This window comes from Cololabis saira, chromosome 3 (assembly GCF_033807715.1).
Source record: "Cololabis saira isolate AMF1-May2022 chromosome 3, fColSai1.1, whole genome shotgun sequence".
NCBI lineage: Eukaryota > Metazoa > Chordata > Actinopteri > Beloniformes > Belonidae > Cololabis > Cololabis saira.
Window position 1 is genome coordinate 28126882 of NC_084589.1, and position 20631 is coordinate 28147512.

General features: G+C 39.5%; 1 protein-coding gene across 1 annotated transcript in view; it reads left to right on the forward strand.

Annotated features, from left to right (window-relative positions):
* The window catches only part of cacng8b (calcium channel, voltage-dependent, gamma subunit 8b), a 31326-nt gene extending 11713 nt beyond the window's left edge, over positions 1-19613 (forward strand). Inside the window, exons 2-6 of the mRNA XM_061717013.1 lie at positions 10223-10523; positions 11191-11415; positions 15467-15550; positions 16561-16701; positions 16964-19613. Coding sequence (XP_061572997.1) covers positions 11193-11415; positions 15467-15550; positions 16561-16701; positions 16964-17760 — 1245 coding nt within the window. The 5' untranslated portion in view covers positions 10223-10523; positions 11191-11192 and the 3' untranslated portion in view covers positions 17761-19613. The remainder of the gene's footprint in view (positions 1-10222; positions 10524-11190; positions 11416-15466; positions 15551-16560; positions 16702-16963) is intronic.
* Positions 19614-20631: the final 1018 nt, after the last annotated feature.

The following is a 20631-nucleotide window of genomic DNA, read 5'->3' on the forward strand; positions in this document are numbered from 1 at the left end:
GTTTCTTGATTGACTGATAGAGGGTGGCTGCAATGACAAGTTAATCTCCATTGACTCCCATGTTAAAATGTACACATTTAGGGGAGAATTAAACATATTTACAGGTTGGTTCAAGAGACCATTTTGGTCTCAGTTGTTTGATGTCACACCCAGGAAAACTCTGAGGAGGACTGAATTTATTTGTACCACATCAGGAGAGTTTATATCAAGCATAACATTTATTTTTAATATGATTGACTGTCACAGCCAATGGCTGGCCGTTATCACTGTCTCATCCGTAATCATCAGGCTACAGCGCCAAGCAAACCAACCAGCCATTTGTATTAACCCAATGTCCTCTAAACACAATGGTCACTTTTGATTTTGCCGTCGAGTCAACATGTTAATGGGTATATCCTACTGTAAATGTCTGATGGCAGCTATGCAGATATTTTGGTTATGATTGACATTCGGTGGGTGTGTCCTTGTCAGCTTGCTGAGGGACATGGCTGTGCCCCATATGAAGCAAAACAGGCTTAAAAACCAGACTTGGGTCACGTGACCCAAAGCTTCATCCATTGTTTTATACATGGGCTAAATCAGTAGTGCAGAAAATTGCAGTTCCCTGACTGACCACCAGGGAGAGTGGCTCCAAAACCCAGTCAGTCTCTATTGACACCCATATTAAAATGATCAATCTTGCAGCAGATATAAAACATTTACAGCCTGGTTCGAAAAATGGGTTTAGTCTCCAAAACAAGATTTCATATTCATGACACCCATACCGAGTTGAATTTTATTAACTTCATCATATCAGGTGAAACTATATGAAGCCATAAATGTACATATAATTAGAGGCATTGTCTTTTGATTGGCTGCTGGCATAGTAAATGACTAGTTGACATCACCACTTTTAGGCACTTGGTACTGCATTTTCTTGTTTGATTTCTAAGCTGTACCTAACAGAGCATAGTTATTTTTATTGTAAAGTTATTATGGCTTGGTGTGCTTTTAACTGTGCTTTTAACTGTACTAAGACACCCCTGTAACTGGTTTTGGGTTGGACTGGAAGGGTCTGCTTTAAGCAAAGCCTAAAGCAGCTATCTTCACTCCTGTTTGAAAGCTGCTCGTCAAGGCTAAGTTAGACCAGAGGACACCAGCAGGACAACTTGACTCATTAGTTTCAAGTTCGTGGAACAGTTCAATCCTCAACTTGAGCAGTTCTTACCCAGGATCATACCATGTTGACTAACCAGACCACCAGCAAATGACATCAAACAATAACTAGCAGACGTCCACTGAGATCAGTTGGCCTGTGGCTTGCAGGCCTACACCAGCCGTCCTGCGTGACACACAGGTAACTGCAACGAGCCAACACCACAAGCAGCAGGCCAAACGACAGCAGGCCCCAATGGAGCTCTGCTGGTCTTCATTTCATTTCTGCATCATTACAAATGTTGTTTTGGTAGCAACATTTGAAATAAGGGTGTTTAGACAGATTTAAATGAATGTAAAATAAAGCTAATTAGTAACCTGGATTAGCATAAAATAAGCCAGCCAAGATAAATGACCAAATTTGTGGCTGACTAAAATGGGCATGTTCAAGTTGATTTCCATGCCTACTTGGTCTTCCCATTTACAATATAGGACCCTGCAGAAAGAGGAAAAAGATGCTTCAATAGTACAGTTCAGAAAAGCTATTTGTGTTTAACCAGTTCTTCTTATTCAGTTTATGGTTTAACAACCAGCTGTGAGAAATCAGTCTTCTAGCATCCAAGACAAGCATAACTTAGAACTCTCAAATACAAAGCAGCAAGTCACGTAGTTACAACAGGAACTTTCTTTTTTGGTCAATATCCAAAAAGAGACTGCAGGAAACATTTAGCCAAACTGTGTCTCTGTTTAATTTTTATTAGCCGATGGATGAAAGAATAGAAAACATAACTGGCCGTTAACATTACAATCTGTACATCCCAAAGCATATTCATCAAATTTAGCTGTCATATAAATTTGAATTCCTTCAGCAATTATTACCACTCCTTCCAAATCCTTTGAAATATCAGAAAGAAGGAAAAATATTGGGGAAATGTTGAGCATATAATATTGTCAGGTCCACAACAATAATGAAAAAAATATAAAGAGAGAGAGAGAGAGAGGGATCCTAAAAGAAAAAAATGCATTCTTTTTATTCAATACATTAGTCACCCTTGTCAAAACTGGCCTTTACTTTATCTACCATGCAAAATGACCACTGACAGCCTGTGATTCAGGTGTGTGATGTCAGCAATGGTTAATTTGATCTGCTAGCCTGAAGCAGAGATGAGGGTGCACTACATAGGTCTGGTGGTAAGTTCATATCTTTTGTATCCTAGCCACTAAATTTCAACTTGAATTTTTGAGTTATAGTTTCCTACTAAGCAACAGGAAATATTCAGTAAGGTTTATTCCTTTTTCCTGTGTTATATGTGTTTGTAGGAATTGTGTTTTCAGGTTCTACATCCATCTGTACTAAGCCAGTCTGAAAATCAAGGCTTCACTTGAAGTCAAGGGTTAGCTTATATCCCACACATTTAATGAGCTTAATATGTAACTATAATGGTACAAAAACATACAAAGAAGAATTAGACTTAAAAGGCAGTGAAAAAGCACTAATGTCTCACATCAACATAGTCAGAAACACAAAGGACATTGCTTTTAAAGTTTTGCTGTGTGGCATGAAAGAAATTGCATAATTTGTCTCTATGTGTGTGTGAGGATTCTTGTCTTGTAACAATTTCACAGTTGCAACACAAGGTTGAATCCAAACACCCAGAGGTCAAGTCTGGGCACATCTCGATATGCGCTGCAACTTGACTGATGTGCAGTGGTTTGTTATAAGAAGATTAGAAAAGTCATCAGGGCACTTTTTACAACAATCAAACAAGTTCAATGCAAGTCCAGTAGAATGCATAGTAATTTAATCCACTTATATTTCATTTAATAATTTCTTTTCAAATCAATACAAACTTTTGACAAGAGGAAGCCTAGCCAAGGATACCAACAGACTGTAATGAGTCTGTGCTTGGATTCAGTCTGCCAGCCTGAGTATGTATAAAGCTTGATACGGTGGTACGCGTCGACGCAGATCGCACGCCGTCACTGACCTGCACCTCCCGAAAATTGTAACTACGCGTCGACGCGACGCAGACCACGCGCAGACGGAGAGGGCTGTGATTGGTTCGCTAGGAAGCAACGCATTTCCGGTTTCCGGTTTGAAGCAGTCGTGAACTTTCAGCTCTCTTTTCTTCGTGTATCTGTGATTTTTTTTGTTTAGTTTTTTTTGCAAAATAGTTGTCCTTATCTCTTTGATTCACTGTGACCGGAAAAAGTCGGATAAACCATTCAGGAAAAGATCACAAATTAGCGGTCACGGGGGGTACTGCACCGCGGCGAAATGGAGTGACGGAGAAGTCCGAAGGGTTCACGACGGCGTCACGGTGACGGCGTGTGCTCTGTGTTGGGTTGACGCAGAACCATAATTCACGCTTAAGGCGATGGATGACAGTAAAAAGGAAAAACTCTCCTTTTTACAGGAAGACACCTCCAGCAGAGCCAGTCTCAAGTGGGGCTGCCTTGAGGTGAAGGAGTGAGTGGGCAGAATAGAGAAGTTAACAAACGGCATGTACATTAGAGCAGAGTGAGGAAAGTGCTTAGTGCATCATGGACGGGCTCCTGACAGTATCATCATATAACAGCATAACTAAAGGGATAACTCAGGGTTGCATGAATCTGCCCTAACTATAACCTTTATCAAAAATGACACTTTTTAGTCTAATCTTAAAGGTTGAGAGAGTGTCCCTGTCCAAGGCACTAACCTGAAGATGGTTTCAAGAGAGAGGGACCTGATAACTGATGGTACTGCCCCCTAGTACCATCTACTTCGTAAAACTAAGTAAACCTGTATCCTGAGCGCGAAGTTCTATTGTTTCTAAATTTAAGCCACAGGCCAAATGGTTGTGGATCACAGTGGACGTCTGCTAGTTATTGTTTAAGCCCTTGTTTTGGATGTCATTCGCTAGTGGTCTGAACAGTATGGTTGGGAAAGAGCCTAAGATTCGGTTTAGACCAAGCCATAGTTTCTACCAGTTCAAAGAGTTCAGTGAGATAAAAACAATCTTGACACAGATCAGGTTCAACAGTCTGCACCAAAGCTGTCCCACTAGATGAAACAGTAGACTGAGTAGTAAGTATGTCATACATTTTCACTCTAATAGAAGCAATTTATTATGTGATGAAACTCCGGAAGTCATCACTACTGATAGTTAAACATCAAATACATGCCTTAACAGAGTTGTGAATTTTAGCCTGGATACAGTGCTTAAGAGAAACTAGAGCTCCAATGAACAACTATTTTGGTAGTTGATTATTTTTGGTAGTTTTGTTGTCGATATTTGGTAGTTGATTATTTCTATGACTCACTGACTTGCCATTCTTTCATATTCTCGCCTTGTTGTAATGCAACCTTGAAATGAAAGCTGTTTATCCAAGCTCACACGTGCAATGCACCACTAGCAAACGTAGAAGATGAAGCCAGAAGATGGATGATATAGCCAGGAACCACAAGCCCTCAGTGGCATCAACAGCATCGCACAATCTGCTGCCAAGGAGTAGTATTGACCCAGTCACTACATTTACAGATCATTAGAAAAAAATAGTCCAACTGGACATGTGATTTTAAAATGCACGTTAGCTGGCCTACACACTCTGCACATGTCCCACAGCTCCCATAACAGCCTTTGACCTCGAAATTACCGGAAGAAATCAATACAAAGAATAAAGAATAAAAGCATGTAGGGCTTGTGCAATATACACATCTGCAAGTTTGTCTTGTTCACTATTGTTCTAGTTTGTTGCCACCAGCTAAACCAAAGATATATCTGTCGTTTTGGTGTGTGGTGTAACAGGTTAACTAGAAATGCCCATTCCAACAAACTGAGAGGCACATGGCAACCTATTGTGGCAGAGGCTGACAAGCTTTGGCCAGTATATTAATTTCCCTCATTTGCAAAGAAAAGATTCCAGTTAAACAGTTTAGTCGTTCAACTATCTGTGCATGTAAACATAAGAGCGATGCTAACATAATCCTGCTGCTGCAGCAGCCAGGTTTCTGTAAAACAGAATAAATCTATACAGCATCATGATCACCAGTCAAGTAATTATATGAAATAGAAGTCATGTTCAGTAAATCAATGTAATTATTTTCCATTTTTTCTATCAAATACATCATCTATATCTACTTTCAATTCAGGGTCACAGGCCCACAGGGTCACAGGGTTGCTGGAGCCTATCCCAGCTGTCTTCAGGCAAGAGGCAGGGGTGTTCATAAAGAAACAATCTACAAAATTCATTTAAGAATGACTAAGAATACAAATGCATTGTTTTTGGACTTGAGGAGGTAACAGGAGTACTCACATTATGCAAAGTCCACATAGAAAGACTTCAGTCTGGATGCCTTCTAACTTTCAATACTGGCCATTGCACAAATCACTAGTCTTGATTTTTATTATGTTTTTATGATTTTCTATACCTCAGAATCATCCATATGTTACAAATATAACATGTTTGATCACACATACTCTTCCAGTCTAAAACAATGCATATTCAGTTAATTGGTGAGTCTAAATTCACTGTAGGAGTGACTTTGGGTTTGTGGTTGTGAGTCTATATGTAGCCCAGCGATGGACATGCAACCTGTCCAGGATGTTCCCCTGCATATCCCCCAAAGAGAGCTGGGATACACTATCAGGTCTCTGTGACCCTGAATAATTTAGTATGAATGGATTGATGGATTGAGAGATGTGTATACAATCCAACTATATTGGAGTACTCTAACTGTAACATACTGGAGAAGAAGCCTTAAACCAACCCTACGTTTAGTACCAAGAACAGTTCTTCTCTATCCTTCCTAACTAGCCAATGTGCCCACGTCATCATCAAGGCAAGGCAAGGCAAGGCAAGGCAAGGCAAGGCAAGGCAAGGCAAGGCAAGGCAAGGCAAGGCAAGGCAAGGCAAGGCAAGGCAAAGCAAGGCAAGCTGATTTCTATAGCACAATTCGACAACTAGGTGATTCAAAGTGCATCACTCAATAGTTGTGGTTTCTACTCCTCCCACTAACCACAACACTTTTGTGTTCATTTTCTCATGCTCTCCTCAGTCACACTTTCTTAGCCTCATGCCCTTCATTTCCCTGCCTTACCCTCTTTCTTAATTATTGGAGGAAAATAGAAATTACAGATAATTAAATGACAATTATGATCTCCTACACAGGGGAGTTTTTGCTCGGGGTAATAACTTTGTAGGTTATTCTTAAGGTCATTCATTAAATACTGGAAGTGAAAGACCTCTCTCCCTCTCTCTCTCTCTCTCTCACCACACACACACACACACACACACACACACACACATACATTAGATACTGTCTGTCCAGGCCTTGGAGATTGGCGTGTAATCCCCTTTAGATATGTGTTTTCCTCAGCGAGAGGCAGTATGTTGATAGGGTTGGAAGGTCATACAACACACACACAAACACACAAACACACACACGCGCACACATATATATATATATATAGTCACAACTACTTTCGTTTGTTTGCTTGCACATATGCTTTCACGATGTACGATAAATAGGCTGAACTGCGACCGTGTCATTTCAGAGTTTACATAATAAGGAGCTTGAATGGTTAGATGTAATGCTAACTGTCTAATGGAGGGGAGCTGAGGGAACAGTACAGGGATTCAATGAGATTGGACTCGACCCATCCTCAGATGCACTAAAGAGGAAATGTTCACACGCACATACGCACACAGACACCGGCTCTCCTTCTTTCTCTGAGGCAGCTCTGCTTTGGGTCTTACAATGCAAACAGGATGTAACCTATTTTGATCACGGTGCCATATTGTATCATCAAATATTAACAGTCTTGACTGAACTGCATTATGTCTGCTAAATACTGTTTGCTGACTACTGTGTGTTGCTTCATCATATCCTCAAACTTGTGGATGGATCTATCTAGAAAAGATCCCTCTACATTGTAGTGTACCCAGTCACAGCTGTTTATTTTTTATTTGAGCGTATTTATGAGTTTGCATGTGTTCAGTATCATCTCTGCTGTGGTCTCACACTTATCAACTGATACAGTTTAAATGCACTGGTGTTTCCGCTTGGATTTCAGAGTCAACAACTGTTAGTTAAATATTCTCCTAATTTCTGACTTTCTTTCCCGTCTCTGTTCTTTCTTCTCTGCCTCTCTTCCACTATCTCTTGCCTGCCCCTTTCTTTTCCCCCTCCTCGCTCTATGCTGATCCAGACTTCTGAATTCAATGTTGCTATGGTAACAATGTCGGGTTGGTTATCTCTGCCTCCCCCTCTTGCTCCTCTTTTTCTGACTAGATGCAGTGCACATGCTCTGGAGTCATTCTCCCTTTAGCCTGTAACACTGTCCCTGCTATAATTACTCCCTTTTATTTTAAGTGCAGCAGCAGTATGGCTTTACAACATTAAAACATAGAACATGTCACATGGAGTTTGTTGCTGAATTTTACACTAAAAGCACCAGCTGATTAACACAAAATAAATAACTTAATTATCAAGTGTATCAGTTGAGCATCTTTCCCACTGATTAATCAAATCTAGTAGCATCTGCTGACATCTGGGTTTTTAAATTCAATAGTAAATGCTGAACAAGCAAGGTATGAATGCATTGGAATTTAACTGGCTGTTCCTGTGATTGAATTTGGCATGGATAGGAACAAACCATCCAGGTATATACTTGTGAGCAAGTATTCACCTTAAATAATTTGAACGTGGGGTGTTACTAAAAAAGCATATTGGTGTTTTTTTCTCTTTTTTTTTTAAGAAAGCTACTATAGCACATCACATTTGCTCTGAACTGAAGGAGTCTAGTAGCTATCATTTATCATTTTTCCATTAATCTGTTCAGATAACTCACAACAGTACAGTAAATCCTATAATAAACAACAACCTTTGCACTCACCTGATAATAGCACACGAAGCAACAAATTACCTGTCAACAAAAACGCAATCTTCTTCTTTCTGATAAATTCAAGACTCAGTTCGTATGATTTTTACCGTGGGTGCCTGTAAGTTGGTCCATTGTGTGTGAAGCTTTGTGATGAATGGATGACCATAACGTTAATAAAGTTATTAGACTTGAAAACAAAACATTTAATGTCCATGTGTTTGTGTTCTGTATTTGGTTTAATAAAAGCTTTTGATCTCTAATGTGTAGCATATGCTATACAATAGATGGTAGGTGGTAAACAGTTCTTAAAAAAAAAAAAGGACCCATTGCTTTCATTCTGTACACCTCAAAACACACTGTGGATGTATTATTTTTTTAGAAATATATTTTTAATAAATATTCTACATATTCAACCTTTAAGTCTGAAAATACATTTGTTCAATTTTGAATAATTTATGTTATTTTTATTGGGGGGGACAATTCATGTTTTTCCGAAATTGGGGGGGACATGTCCCCCCCGTCCCCCCGGGATCTACACCCATGGATGGATAGATAGATAGATAGATAGATAGATAGATAGATAGATAGATAGATAGATAGATAGATAGATAGATAGATAGATAGATAGATAGATAGATAGATAGATAGATAGATAGATAGATAGATAGATAGATAGATAGATAGATAGATAGATAGATAGATAGATAGATCTATACTGTAGCATTGTATATGGCTAGTAATATTACTGTATGTAATACATTGTAAATTACATAAAACGACTGCAGCAGCAAGATCAGCAGTTGTGTATCAGCTGACAAGGGAGAGATGATTTTACTCATTTAAATAGACCAGTGGACTTTGTCGGTTAAACTGGAATTAACTACCGTACATGTCAAACTGGTATTTCTTATCTTTGAATTTTATATTTTAAAAAACGGTGTTGTTAAAAAATAATAACAAATGTTGCATAACTCTAAAATACAAATATGGTTGTTGATCAGTATGGGTATTTGCTGATCATGTATCCAGCATTTGGTGATTGGCCCAAAAGTCCAGACAGATAGTACAAGACTGCAGGGATAGAAGATGAATGTGTATTTGCTGAAATTGTATAGCGGAAAGTCTATTTCTGTTGATTGTTTTTGTTATTTATTTATTTTTCCTTTGGGTTTGTTGTCATTGGACAAGGCTGTGTGGGCAGGGTGGGCTGTCCTGTTAGGTAAATTGGACACATTGCAGGAACAAAAGAGATGAATTGAGTTTTAATAAGAGTCTGCAAAACAGTTCGCAGATCACACCATCCAGGGAAGTATGATAGTTGCTGAATCTAACTCCAGCTCTGTGGGTATGATGTTAGTTTCAAAATATTGAAGACAAACATGACATTTCTGAGAATGGGAGAAGATACTTCCAATCCATAATCTCCTCTCTGGTTACAGTTTGAAAAAAATCTTATTGAAATACATCTTTAAAAAGGCAAAAACACAATTAAATACAATTTGAAATAATTGTGAAAAATGGTTAATTCTAATGAAAAGGATTAGACCATTTGGATTAAGATAAAATGTATATATGTATGTATTTTCTGGACTATAAGCCGCACCTGCATATAAGCCGCATCCACTCTATTTTTAGAAAAATTATTAAAAAAAAAGATATACAAGCCGCACCTGTATATAAGCCGCATCTGCATAAAAGCTGCATCCGCTCTATTTAAAAAAAAAAAAAAAGATATGCAAGCTGCAGATATTTATGGTGTTAGATTAGATATTTACTACATGTACAGAAGGATTTTGAACTGTGAATGATGTACATGTTTGTACCTAAATAGATCCTTTCCTAACAGTGTCTTTTAACACGGCAGCAACTTTGCTGATTAAAACGGGACAAAACCAAGAGAAAATAACCAGTATTTATTTATCTATCTGCTAAAGAAGAAGTAGCGTATTCTTCTTTGCATTTATTTTGTCTTAGTTTTGATTCTAATTCCGGTTAGAGCTGCACCTTTGTATAAGCCGCATGGTTGAAAACCTATGAAAAAGGTAGCGGCTTATAGTCCAGAAATATATATATATATATATATATATATATATATATATATATATATATATATATATATATATATATATATATATATATATATATATATAATTGCTCAACTAATGACATATAAATAATGTTTCTGTCTTTAACCCTTCTATGTGTTTTTGTTTCACTTACAGCAACAGACGCGGCGGTGCAGTGACCATGGGTTTTCTTTTACAAGTTTTCTACTAAAAGCTGATAGCAAGAGGGACATCCCTCCGCAACTCCCACGGATCCAACTTTCCAGCAAGACAAAAACTAGAGTCAGCAGGTAAAAAGAGACAGAGGCATAAGAGAGTGGACAAGTGCAAAAGGAGCGGCGTGAGCAGGTGAAAACAGTCGATGGATGCTGTCCGGATTGAGGGGACAGCACGTTCTTCACTGACGAGGAAAAGAAAGCTTTCAAAATTGAGTCGAAGGACAGAAACTCGCCGTCAGGTAGGTTTCTGTTTGCAGCACATTCAGACTTTCCTTTGGATTGTCATGAACCCTGTCAGTTTAATTTCAATCTACATGAAAACCTTTAATGTAGCAGGATATATCTGCAGCACTAAATGTATGATTCTGAGCTAACTTTTGAACAAATACTTGTATAGGTTAATGTAACAAGCTGTAAGTGAATTATGTAACGTTATTCATGCGAGTGCGTATATGGATGTTTGAAATTTAAAGGCTCAGCAGGTACAAAGTGATTGCATGTGTGATCTGCGGTGCATGTATTTGTGTATTCGCCTCCAGCCCTGCTTATTGTGGAGAACAGTGTCAGGGTCATGAATATGGATTTGACTGAGGCTGGGAGGGTGTGATCTGCTTTGCTTCACATCAATTCTGTCTTGTTAAGCGGAGTCAGCAGAGTCACCAAACTTTCCTCCAAGGACACATCAGAAGGAGCCTTATAGAGCTACTTACACACCTCTCACATCCACCTCGACCTCACATCTTTTCTCGTTGCTTCCCTCCCATCCATGACCCTCATATTGTCCTATATCCATTTTTTTCACCTGTATGTTTCTTGGATGTTTCTGTTCTCTCTGTGTCTTTTGTACTCACTTTTTTTCTATCTTCTCCATCCCGTCCTCTCTTTCCATTTGGTCTCTTTTGAAAGGCATGGTGTGTGAGAAGGGGATCCAGATCCTTCTCACCACCGTGGGGGCATTCGCTGCCTTCGGCCTGATGACGGTGGCAATAGGGACGGACTACTGGCTGTACTCCCGTGCCCTCATCTGCAACAGCACAGCCAACAACTCAGCGGATGATCCCCATAATAAGGACAAGAAGGACCCTGGTGCACTCACCCACTCTGGGCTGTGGAGAATATGCTGCTTGGAAGGTAAACAAGGAGCTGTTGGAGACTTAAGGGTGTCTATTTGTGGGATTGTTACTCGTGTTAAGGAACTCTTGGTAGTAACACTTTTGTGTTAGCCCAGTTTAAAGGTAAATATGTTGCCATCTAACAGTACATGAAATGGAAAACACGGGTAATATGTGCATGTCGACCGTGTGCATGTACATAGGTACTTTGAGTTTCAAAAGTTTGAAGAATGCATTCAATTTCTACATGCTCTAAGAACCTACCGGTATCTATATTTATTTCGTTTTTACTGGTGAGTTTATCTGAGGGTAGGCTGGGGTGTCTGACACGTGGATTCAACTGGCAGAGCCTTCTTTGACTTGATCAGAAAACTATTCACGGTTCCTTCCCCACCGTTTTTATTTTCATCTATTTTTTTTCAGATTCATATAAGAAACCAAAGATATTAAGTTAAAGACAGTCAAAGAATTGGTAGTACTATTAAAGACTACTACTGGTTTAGATTAGGACACTCAAAAGAAAAACGATCTGGGTAAATGTAGGGAAAGAATATATTTCTTGATATTTACCACCAGGCCAGTTGCCAGTTGTATGAATGATAAACAATGCACAAATGTTTGTAACATGGCATTTGACGCATTGATCCTGCTGGGGGCTGGTCGGCTTCCTGCAGTAAAAGTCTTTCATTTCTTTTTAGAAAAAAATACAAATACCTTCTAGTTGTGTGGGATTGCTTGATCATTTTACATATGTCAAATCCAGTCACACTTGTCAGTCCTGGGACTTGATCTTAGTCCGTCATAGATCTAGAATTATAGATTGGTCTCTAGTGCTGAAATATTCTCTGTGCTATAGACATATTCCTTCCCCCTGTGTTTTATATATTTTTTTTTTCTCTCCAAAGATACTTTTGCAATCACTGGCAGTTCTCTTTAGACTTCATGCACAGGACCTGTTTCCAAAATGCATCAGGCTCATTTAGAGGTTCATTGGCAGACTTCTGGTACTGAATTTTCTGTTAAATATGCAGGAAGGCTTTGAATTTATTAGAACACTGCATCACCATTCCAGGGTCTTCTGAATCTCCCTAAAGGTCTTTTATAGTCAAAAGGGACTTTAATTAGCCTTTCTAAGAATCCAACAAGTTGTCATCTTGGTCTTGTTGAGCTTGCAAACCTCCCCTGTATCTCTGAACTATTGTTTCTCGGGAGTTTAGTTATAGGAAGTTGCTCTGAGAAGTCCATGGCGGTCGTTCAAGGGAACGAGGTTTGAAAAGTTAAAAGATCTTGCCTTTCCTAATGACTGTGATAAAGACATACCCCTAAATTAATCGTAGGTCTGAGTCCTCAGAGAAATGTATCTATAAGCTTACATCTCTTGGGATGGAGAACATTTTATTTTTGTCATCCATCACAAAAACCAAAATAACACTAATTCTGCTTTTTTCATTGACAGTCTTTCATTTGCGTCCTTTATAAGCTCAGTTCATCTTGGAGCAGGGACACCCAAACCTCTTATGCTACTGCATAAGAAACAGCTAAACTATTAAAAACCTTAGAACCCTCAGAACATCAAGCTTTTGAATAGTTTTAATCAGATAAAATCTTTATATATTTTTAAATAACTACACCTTCTCACTTCACTTTGTAAAACGTCTTCTAGGAGAATGTAGCATCCTTATTAGTGTCACCACATAAACATTTGTGTTTGTTAGACTGTGCCATAGAGACAAGGAAACAGTTTTGCATAATTGCATTATAATTACATGATGGTGAAGCGTAACCCTCACCCAAAATAATCCATTAATCATTGTCCTTTATTCTGGCTGCATGTATTTAAGTCAAGTGCTGAAACAAAAACCTGCGCTCGTTCATTTCAAGTGGCAGAATATATAAAAATGGGAAGCAACCGTCTCTTAATCTTCAGCTTGCTGTTGCAACATGAGCTGGAAATTCTTCATACATTAGACCGCCTGGTTTACACTAAAGGCTGGGATGGAGTTAACAGTGAAGCTGCTGCAGCCAAAAGGATGATACAAGTTAGTGATCTGTGCCTTTTGTCGCATTCCAAACTGAGGTGGAAGCGTTTCTGGAAAACCTCTTGGCTCTCTTTATGAAGCGTCCCCCAACCCATCCTGGGCTTGGTCATTGTACAAAGCTAATTTGTCCTCATTGCTAAGCTCCCTGATAGCAAAGCAAGCTAATTAGAGATAAGCTCCAGCCCTTGCAGCTCTTCTGCAGTGCACCCCCACCCTCTCCTTCCCTTACCCCCCTCACTCTGTTTCTCCTTTTGCTACCCCAGCTTTGTCTCACTCGCCTGAACACTACATTTCATATTTCACTGCTTTACCTTCTTCTTTTTTTCCCCCTACTCACCTCTTGTCATTTCTTTTTCCTATTGTTGTTTTTTTTTTCCTATTGCTGACAGTGTCTTGGCAAGGCTTAGAGGTCAAGTATCCTTGATGTTTGCAGAGTACTCAGCCAAGACAGATGCTCAGTGGTCATGCAGTGATGCAGTGAGATGTAGCTGGAGCAAAAATGCAGGACATGCAAGCTCTAAAAGATTTATGCCTGTGGGTGGGTGGCACATTATGCTGGGGATGGAAATGTGTCCTGTCCTCCTCTCCCTTATGCAGGTTTATGGATGCTTGGGCTGCAGCAAGTTCTCTGATAATGATGAATTTCTTTGATGCAGAGTTTTCTTTCATAATTCATACTTGTATACTGGGTGCAAGAGTGGAAAACAGCTGCTACCAGTTAGTTAAACTGACTCAAAGGTCATTTGGTGGGTTGATGGTGTGGACACATTTGAATACATTTGCTCAGTCCCTGAGTGAAATAGTGAAAGTACTTGTCCTTTGTTCTTTCAATGCTTTGTTTTACTTCAGCACCATCTATTGACTTAACTTTTCATTCATCTGATAACTGGAGTAGTTTTCAGATTAATGCACTGAAATGTAGATTTTTTATTTTTTTAAATTATTTTTTTATTTTAAATAAAACAGAAGTCACCTTTTTGCTTCGGATTGCAATCCCTTACGCGGCAGCAGTGACCTGTTCTAGACTTTTCTCAGCTCGTGGTCGTACATTTCACAACCCCATTCTGCCAAACATGAATTATGAAAGGACAGAATAGTTTTAGTCCTAAAAACTCTACAGCAATAAGTGTTTAAAACCCAAGCAAAATGAGTAAAAATTTGTATAGATAAATCTGTCCTTCCTCTGTCTCACCTCATTAAGCACTCCTAAAAGATGAGATTATGTTGTGACTCATTAGTGTAAAGTGCTTTAAACTTGGTTGAACAAAATAGCTAAACCAGCTCGAACACAAAAAGCCACAAGAGTACAATCTCGCTCACTCACTGCCGCATCAACAGTCTCGCTGTGTGATGAGTAATTATACATCAGGCACTTTTGAGAAAGAAAGATGGAAAGAAAAGGTCAAAACTGCAATAGTCATTTTATGGTTGTTTTCTTCTTCTAAACAGTTCAAAGATTTCTCAAAGTTGGAGAGTATCAGGGCAGCGTCCGGCTCTACTGATGTCCTGCTCCTTTGTGCCCCCATCTGCTTTTGTTACAGACTAACCTGTGGAAATAAAAGAAACAAGCTCACCCCTCACCTGTCCATCCCTCCCTCTGTTTGTGTCTCTTCATTCCATCACTCCATCTTTCTCTAAGTCCATCCACCAGCAACAGTGGTGTGCTGTCATCATCGTGCACGTGCGTCCCTCCATCCGTCTGTCTGTCTACATCCAAGACCCCGGCGGGTAGTTATCCGTCTGCCTGTGTGTCTGCATACTTGTATGTATTCATGTGTTTCTACTAACATCATCGGCTCTCTACAAGCAGCGCCATTAACCTTTGTGGTGTTTCTTCTTTTTTTAAATCAGTATATTGTAGTTTTTCTTTTTCCAATCCATACTCCATATGTTTTGGTTCAGTGATTTTCAAACATGTCAGTCAATTTCTTGCTGAGCGGAACAGCTGCTGTTCTCTTTTCTTAAGTGTGCAGTTACAACTTTGTGCCTTTGGTTGATTCTCCTCACCTTGTGTCTTCTCTTATATCTCAGGAGTGAAGAGAGGCGTATGTTCTCAGATCAACCACTTCCCAGAGGATGCAGACTTTGACCATGACGGGGCAGAGTACGTCCTACGTAAGTCCACACCTGGAGGAGCGGACGTGGATGATGAAGCAGGTGGAGAGGGAACTTCATAGACAGCAGAGAAGGAGGACTAAAATACTGGGATTAAGAAAAAAAGAGGAAAAGAGACATTTTGATTCAAATATCCATAAGGTTTTAAACCGAGTATATAATTGTGCATTTTTCAGTCAATAATCTAATTTAGAAACAAACATGTGACATTGTGTAGAAAGTCATGGGAGATAGGGTGCCCTAGTTCCCAGCTAGTGCCCTGCAGTGAAGTCTTTCTGCTCTGTGATATGCTACATGTGAGCCCGTGCATGCATAAAGCCTGGGCTCTGTTTACAATGTTGCAGAGGCATTTTGCTGACATTTAGGTGGTATTTTCTCTCCAGTGGGCTAGTTGTCCTAGAGGAGGGAGGAGTACGAATGTGTGCTTATGTGTGCACTTGTGCACACGTGTATGTGGTTGGCAGACGTTATGAAGCCCTAAAGCCACATGGGAACGGTTTGATTCAACTGTGTACCTAGAAATGAGCAATTAATTTCTTCACCAAATACTCGGTGTGCGGTTTAGTGGAGCAGCTTTCGCCATTTTTTGGTTTCCTTTGTGACTTTCTTTGTGTCGTCGGTTGACGCTCAGGCTGGAGCTCGGCACAAGACTGTCAAAATGTTCTCACATTATTTCTTACCTGGTGGATATGCTACCAGTTAGTAACATTTAAGGCTCAGTGTGGGAATGTATTGCCACTGCAGCCAGTCATACAGTATGTAATAATAAATATTCTTAACCATGATTTGATTTTATGACTTTTTACTGAAAATAGGCCATTAGAGACATGTTAATACTCAATATGGTGTTTCCTGTTACTGCATCGGAAAAAAGACAATGCATTTCATTATTAAAAATTACTAAACTGATGTTACAAAAATGCTCTTAAAAATTCTGCCCTATAATAGATATTTGTCACCCTCCCTTTTTCTAGTTGGTGTTGCTCACTGCTTTTCTCTGATCTTTTTAGGGGTAGTCAGGGCTTCCAACATCTTCCCAATCCTTAGTGCCATCCTGCTGCTGATGGGAGGGGTTTGCATTGCTGCCAGTCGTTTCTATAAAAGCAAAAGGAACATCATCCTTGGTGCAGGAATCCTCTTTGTGGCTGCAGGTAACTGCAGAGCATTGCAAGTTCTCCTTTCTCCATGCATGCAATATCTATACATGCAATGAATTTGCATGTATAGACATTTGTACTTAACAGCCTTTTCATGATTTGTTTGTGACTGAGTATTTGAACTCATTCCATTAGTAACAGAAGTCAATGCATTTTCTTCTCCTGCATTCAGCTGTACATATTGAAAATGTCACAAAAGATCAATACAGACATTTGTTTATCAATGCTAAATGTACTATTTTCTGTACCCTTGCAGGTCTGAGTAACATAATTGGTGTGATCGTCTACATCTCGGCTGCACTAGGAGATATTTCCCCCAAGAAGGATGAGGATAAGAAGTGGCAGTACTCGTATGGTTGGTCCTTTTATTTCGGAGGCCTGTCTTTCATCATGGCTGAAATGGTGGGGGTGCTGGCTGTCAACATCTACATAGAGAAAAACAAGGAGCTTCGCTGTCGCTCTCGCACCGACATTTTCAAGAGCACCACGCACGCCATGCTCCGTCTGCCCAGCTACCGTTTCCGCCGCCGCTCCCGCTCCTCCTCGCGCTCCACCGACCCCTCGCGCTCCCGAGACCCCTCGCCTGTGGGAGGAGTTGGAGGGAAGAACTTCGGCCTGCCCCCTTCCGCACTGCTCTCCCAGGGGCCCATCTCAGTGTCCACTTTACCGAACCCCCACTCTCGCTCCCACACGGCCCTTGCCGGAGGCGACATCTCCCTCTACACGTTGTCCCGTGACCCCAAACTGGGAGGCCTGCCGCCCATGTACGGAACTGTGGACAGGGCCACGCTCTACCAGCTCCACAACTGCTTCCCCAAGGATGGGGGCGGAGGGGGAGTGTTGATGAGTGGCACGCTGCCCTCGCTCAAGTCCCACAACCCTTCCAATTCCACCAACTCCAGCGCTCCCATGGCCAACTCCGTGGGCTCGGGCCCTCCACCTTTCACGTCATCCACAGTAGACAGGGAACGAGGGATGGGGACTCTGGACAGGCTGAAGGGAGACAGGGAGAGCAACTCTAACACCCTCAATAGGAAGACAACACCCGTGTAGAGGGGGATGAGGAGGAAAGGAGAGGAAGAGGAAGGGTTGAGGTTAAGCATAGAAGGGAGCACTCGTGCGGCTCAACAAGAAATAGATAGAAACATGAACAGAAAGCTGAAACTTGATAACCCTCCTCAATCTTCACTGTTAATTAGTCTACTCAAGCTCACTGACAACAAAAAGAAGAGTAATAACTGAGCGATAATAACAACAACAATGAACTTTCACAATAAAACTATTTTGATATTTTAATGTGCTAGAACTGATTTATTTTGTTAACAATCAAACGCAATTAACCTTGGGCTACTACGACAATGTTTCACACCATTTCTGTGCAATATTACTGCTAACGTATCCCAATTATCATTTATAAAAATTGTTGTTGTGATTATTCTTGGCGTTATTATAGGCTAAGTTGTATTTGCAAACACTAGTTTGGAATGAAATTTTCCTTTTTTCCTTTTTATTCACTCTAATTTTAGATTTCAATGACTTTTACTGTGAATTCTTCCATGCAGAGCCACTGGGGCCGTTGACGAGCTGTGTGTAACTGTGTCGAAGTGTCAAGCATGAGTGTGTGCACAAAATGTGGGAGAATGAGAGCCTATTATTTTTTTAACCCCCATATTATAGAATTTTTGTTTATAATATGAACTTCTATGTGAATACTGTAAATTGTCTTCCAATATTGATACTAAAAGAAATGCAACAATAATGTGAGTGACTGAGACCACTGATCAACTTCGTTGTACGAATGTGAGTTTTCTATGGGCCTCTGTTAGTCTTATTTCCATTCAAATCAGTGTTAACGGTAGTACTTGTAGCTTTAGTCGTGTTGACGATGTTTGTTCTTGGGCATTAAGAACACCTCTGATTGGAGGAATCAGAAAAAAAATAATGAAATGAAATAACTCATTTGTACAGAATCAGTTGAAGGTTGTTGCCTGAGCAGAAAAACAAAGAAAACATCTTTTTTTCCTTTTTTCTCTGTATGAAAAGTCCCAAAGTGACACAAGCAAATCATCATTTTCAGCGGCAAAAAATGTGTGTATGTGGGTTAAGAGTGTTCATAAAGAAGAGAAAAAAAAGACTTTTGAGACAACTGTTTGACAACATATGTGTACATTGTAATTTACACATTCATATATTTGTAAAGTCTATAGATGCATTTTTTTTGGGGTTGGGTCACAGTTCATGCATTTTGGGCAGGGCAGGTTTGTCTGAAGTGTTGTGATCCCAGTGCCCGTTTCTGGAGCCCTGTCGGCTGGTTTCATCCCTACCTGGTCACACGTGAGTGTTTCTTCCCCCTTATCTGCTTCACCATCCCCAAAAAAGATTATTTTCACTGTGCTTCCCTTGTAACTGCCAGCTCCTCAGTCTGAATCGTTTATGTTCATGAGAATGTAAACATGTAACCCCCACTGTCTTCTAAACTGTGTGGAGTGACCACGGATCCAGGGTGTCACCCTGGATACACCTGCTATGATAAAATGAAGAAACAAAATAATTATCAGATGCTTCCAGATTCTTTACATTTTTCATTTCTTTGATTTCATTTCTGAAAAAGAATAATGTGAAAAAAAACTGCACACAGATAGCATTTATGTGGGCAATATGAACAGTATGTAGTTGAGAATAGAATATATCTAGAAAAATGATTATGGTTTATCTAACTGTGTGATAAACTCAAACACTGTATTGCACGACTTTTATAAAAAAACAATAACAGCGATATTCACAGACTTCTGTCTTTTGTTTGATTGATTTTTTTTATTGATAAGAGACTGTTGTGTCTTGTGAAGCAGTGACTGAGCACATGTAGTCTGAATTTTTATACTACTGTTTGTGAAAAAAAAAAAAACATACATGAAATGCTGATACCAAGAAAGTGGAATGATATATAAAAATTGTTTCCCTTTCCATTTATTTAAAATAATACAAAGACAAAACATTTAAAATATTAGAAATTAACTTGTGTTTCTTTTGAAAATCTAGAAACATTGCCTTTTTTTACTCTTTTTTTTTTGGTCTTAAACTGATCTATGCTAGATTTAGTCCAAGTGAAAATGTCCTCTTATTTCTTGACCCAAAACATTGATGATTATTTTATGAATTATGAAAAATTATATATATGCATATTGGAGCTACCTGTATTTATTTATTCATTGGTTTTTCTACAGTTCAGGACTTCCATATTTCAGTGGGACATATTTTATGCACATATAAACAGCACAGGTATTGTGGGTGCCTGCCCCCTCTCCAAATCTGTCACCTGCTGAAAAAATTTAGGACATCACGAAAGAAAAAAAAACCCACAACAACGGAGACAAACTACAGAACAGGTGCAATTCCAAATCAGGCAAGAATGTGAATATAAAACAAAAATGTTCCAGTTTAATCATTTGACGTGTTGTCTTTGTACTGTTTTCAGTCAAATGCAGGGTTTAAATCACTTGTGAATCATTACATTTTGTATTTACTTACATTTTGCCCAATGTCAAAACTGAATTCAGAATTATTGTATGTTTAAATAGCGATGCAAGATCCATCAAAGTCCTTTTGCAGCTAAAGCAGGCTTTGGCAAAACTTTACAAACACTCCGTAACAACCTTGCATTTAACATAATCTAACTCTAATCCCCCATCCGGAAAGGGCAGGACGTACGTTTATCTATTTATTTGCTTGTTTATTGCTGCTTCACTTGGATATTGCATGTGCAGAAGGTTGTTCTCATATTCCTTCACTGTTCCAGGAACTTTTTTTTCTCTCTCTCTGACCTGAAATCTGACTTAACGTGCACTCAGGACATGTGGTGTTTGTGGCATCTCAGCAAGTTTGGAGTCAGTCAAAGTCCAAAATGTAACCACGGTAATGCAAGTG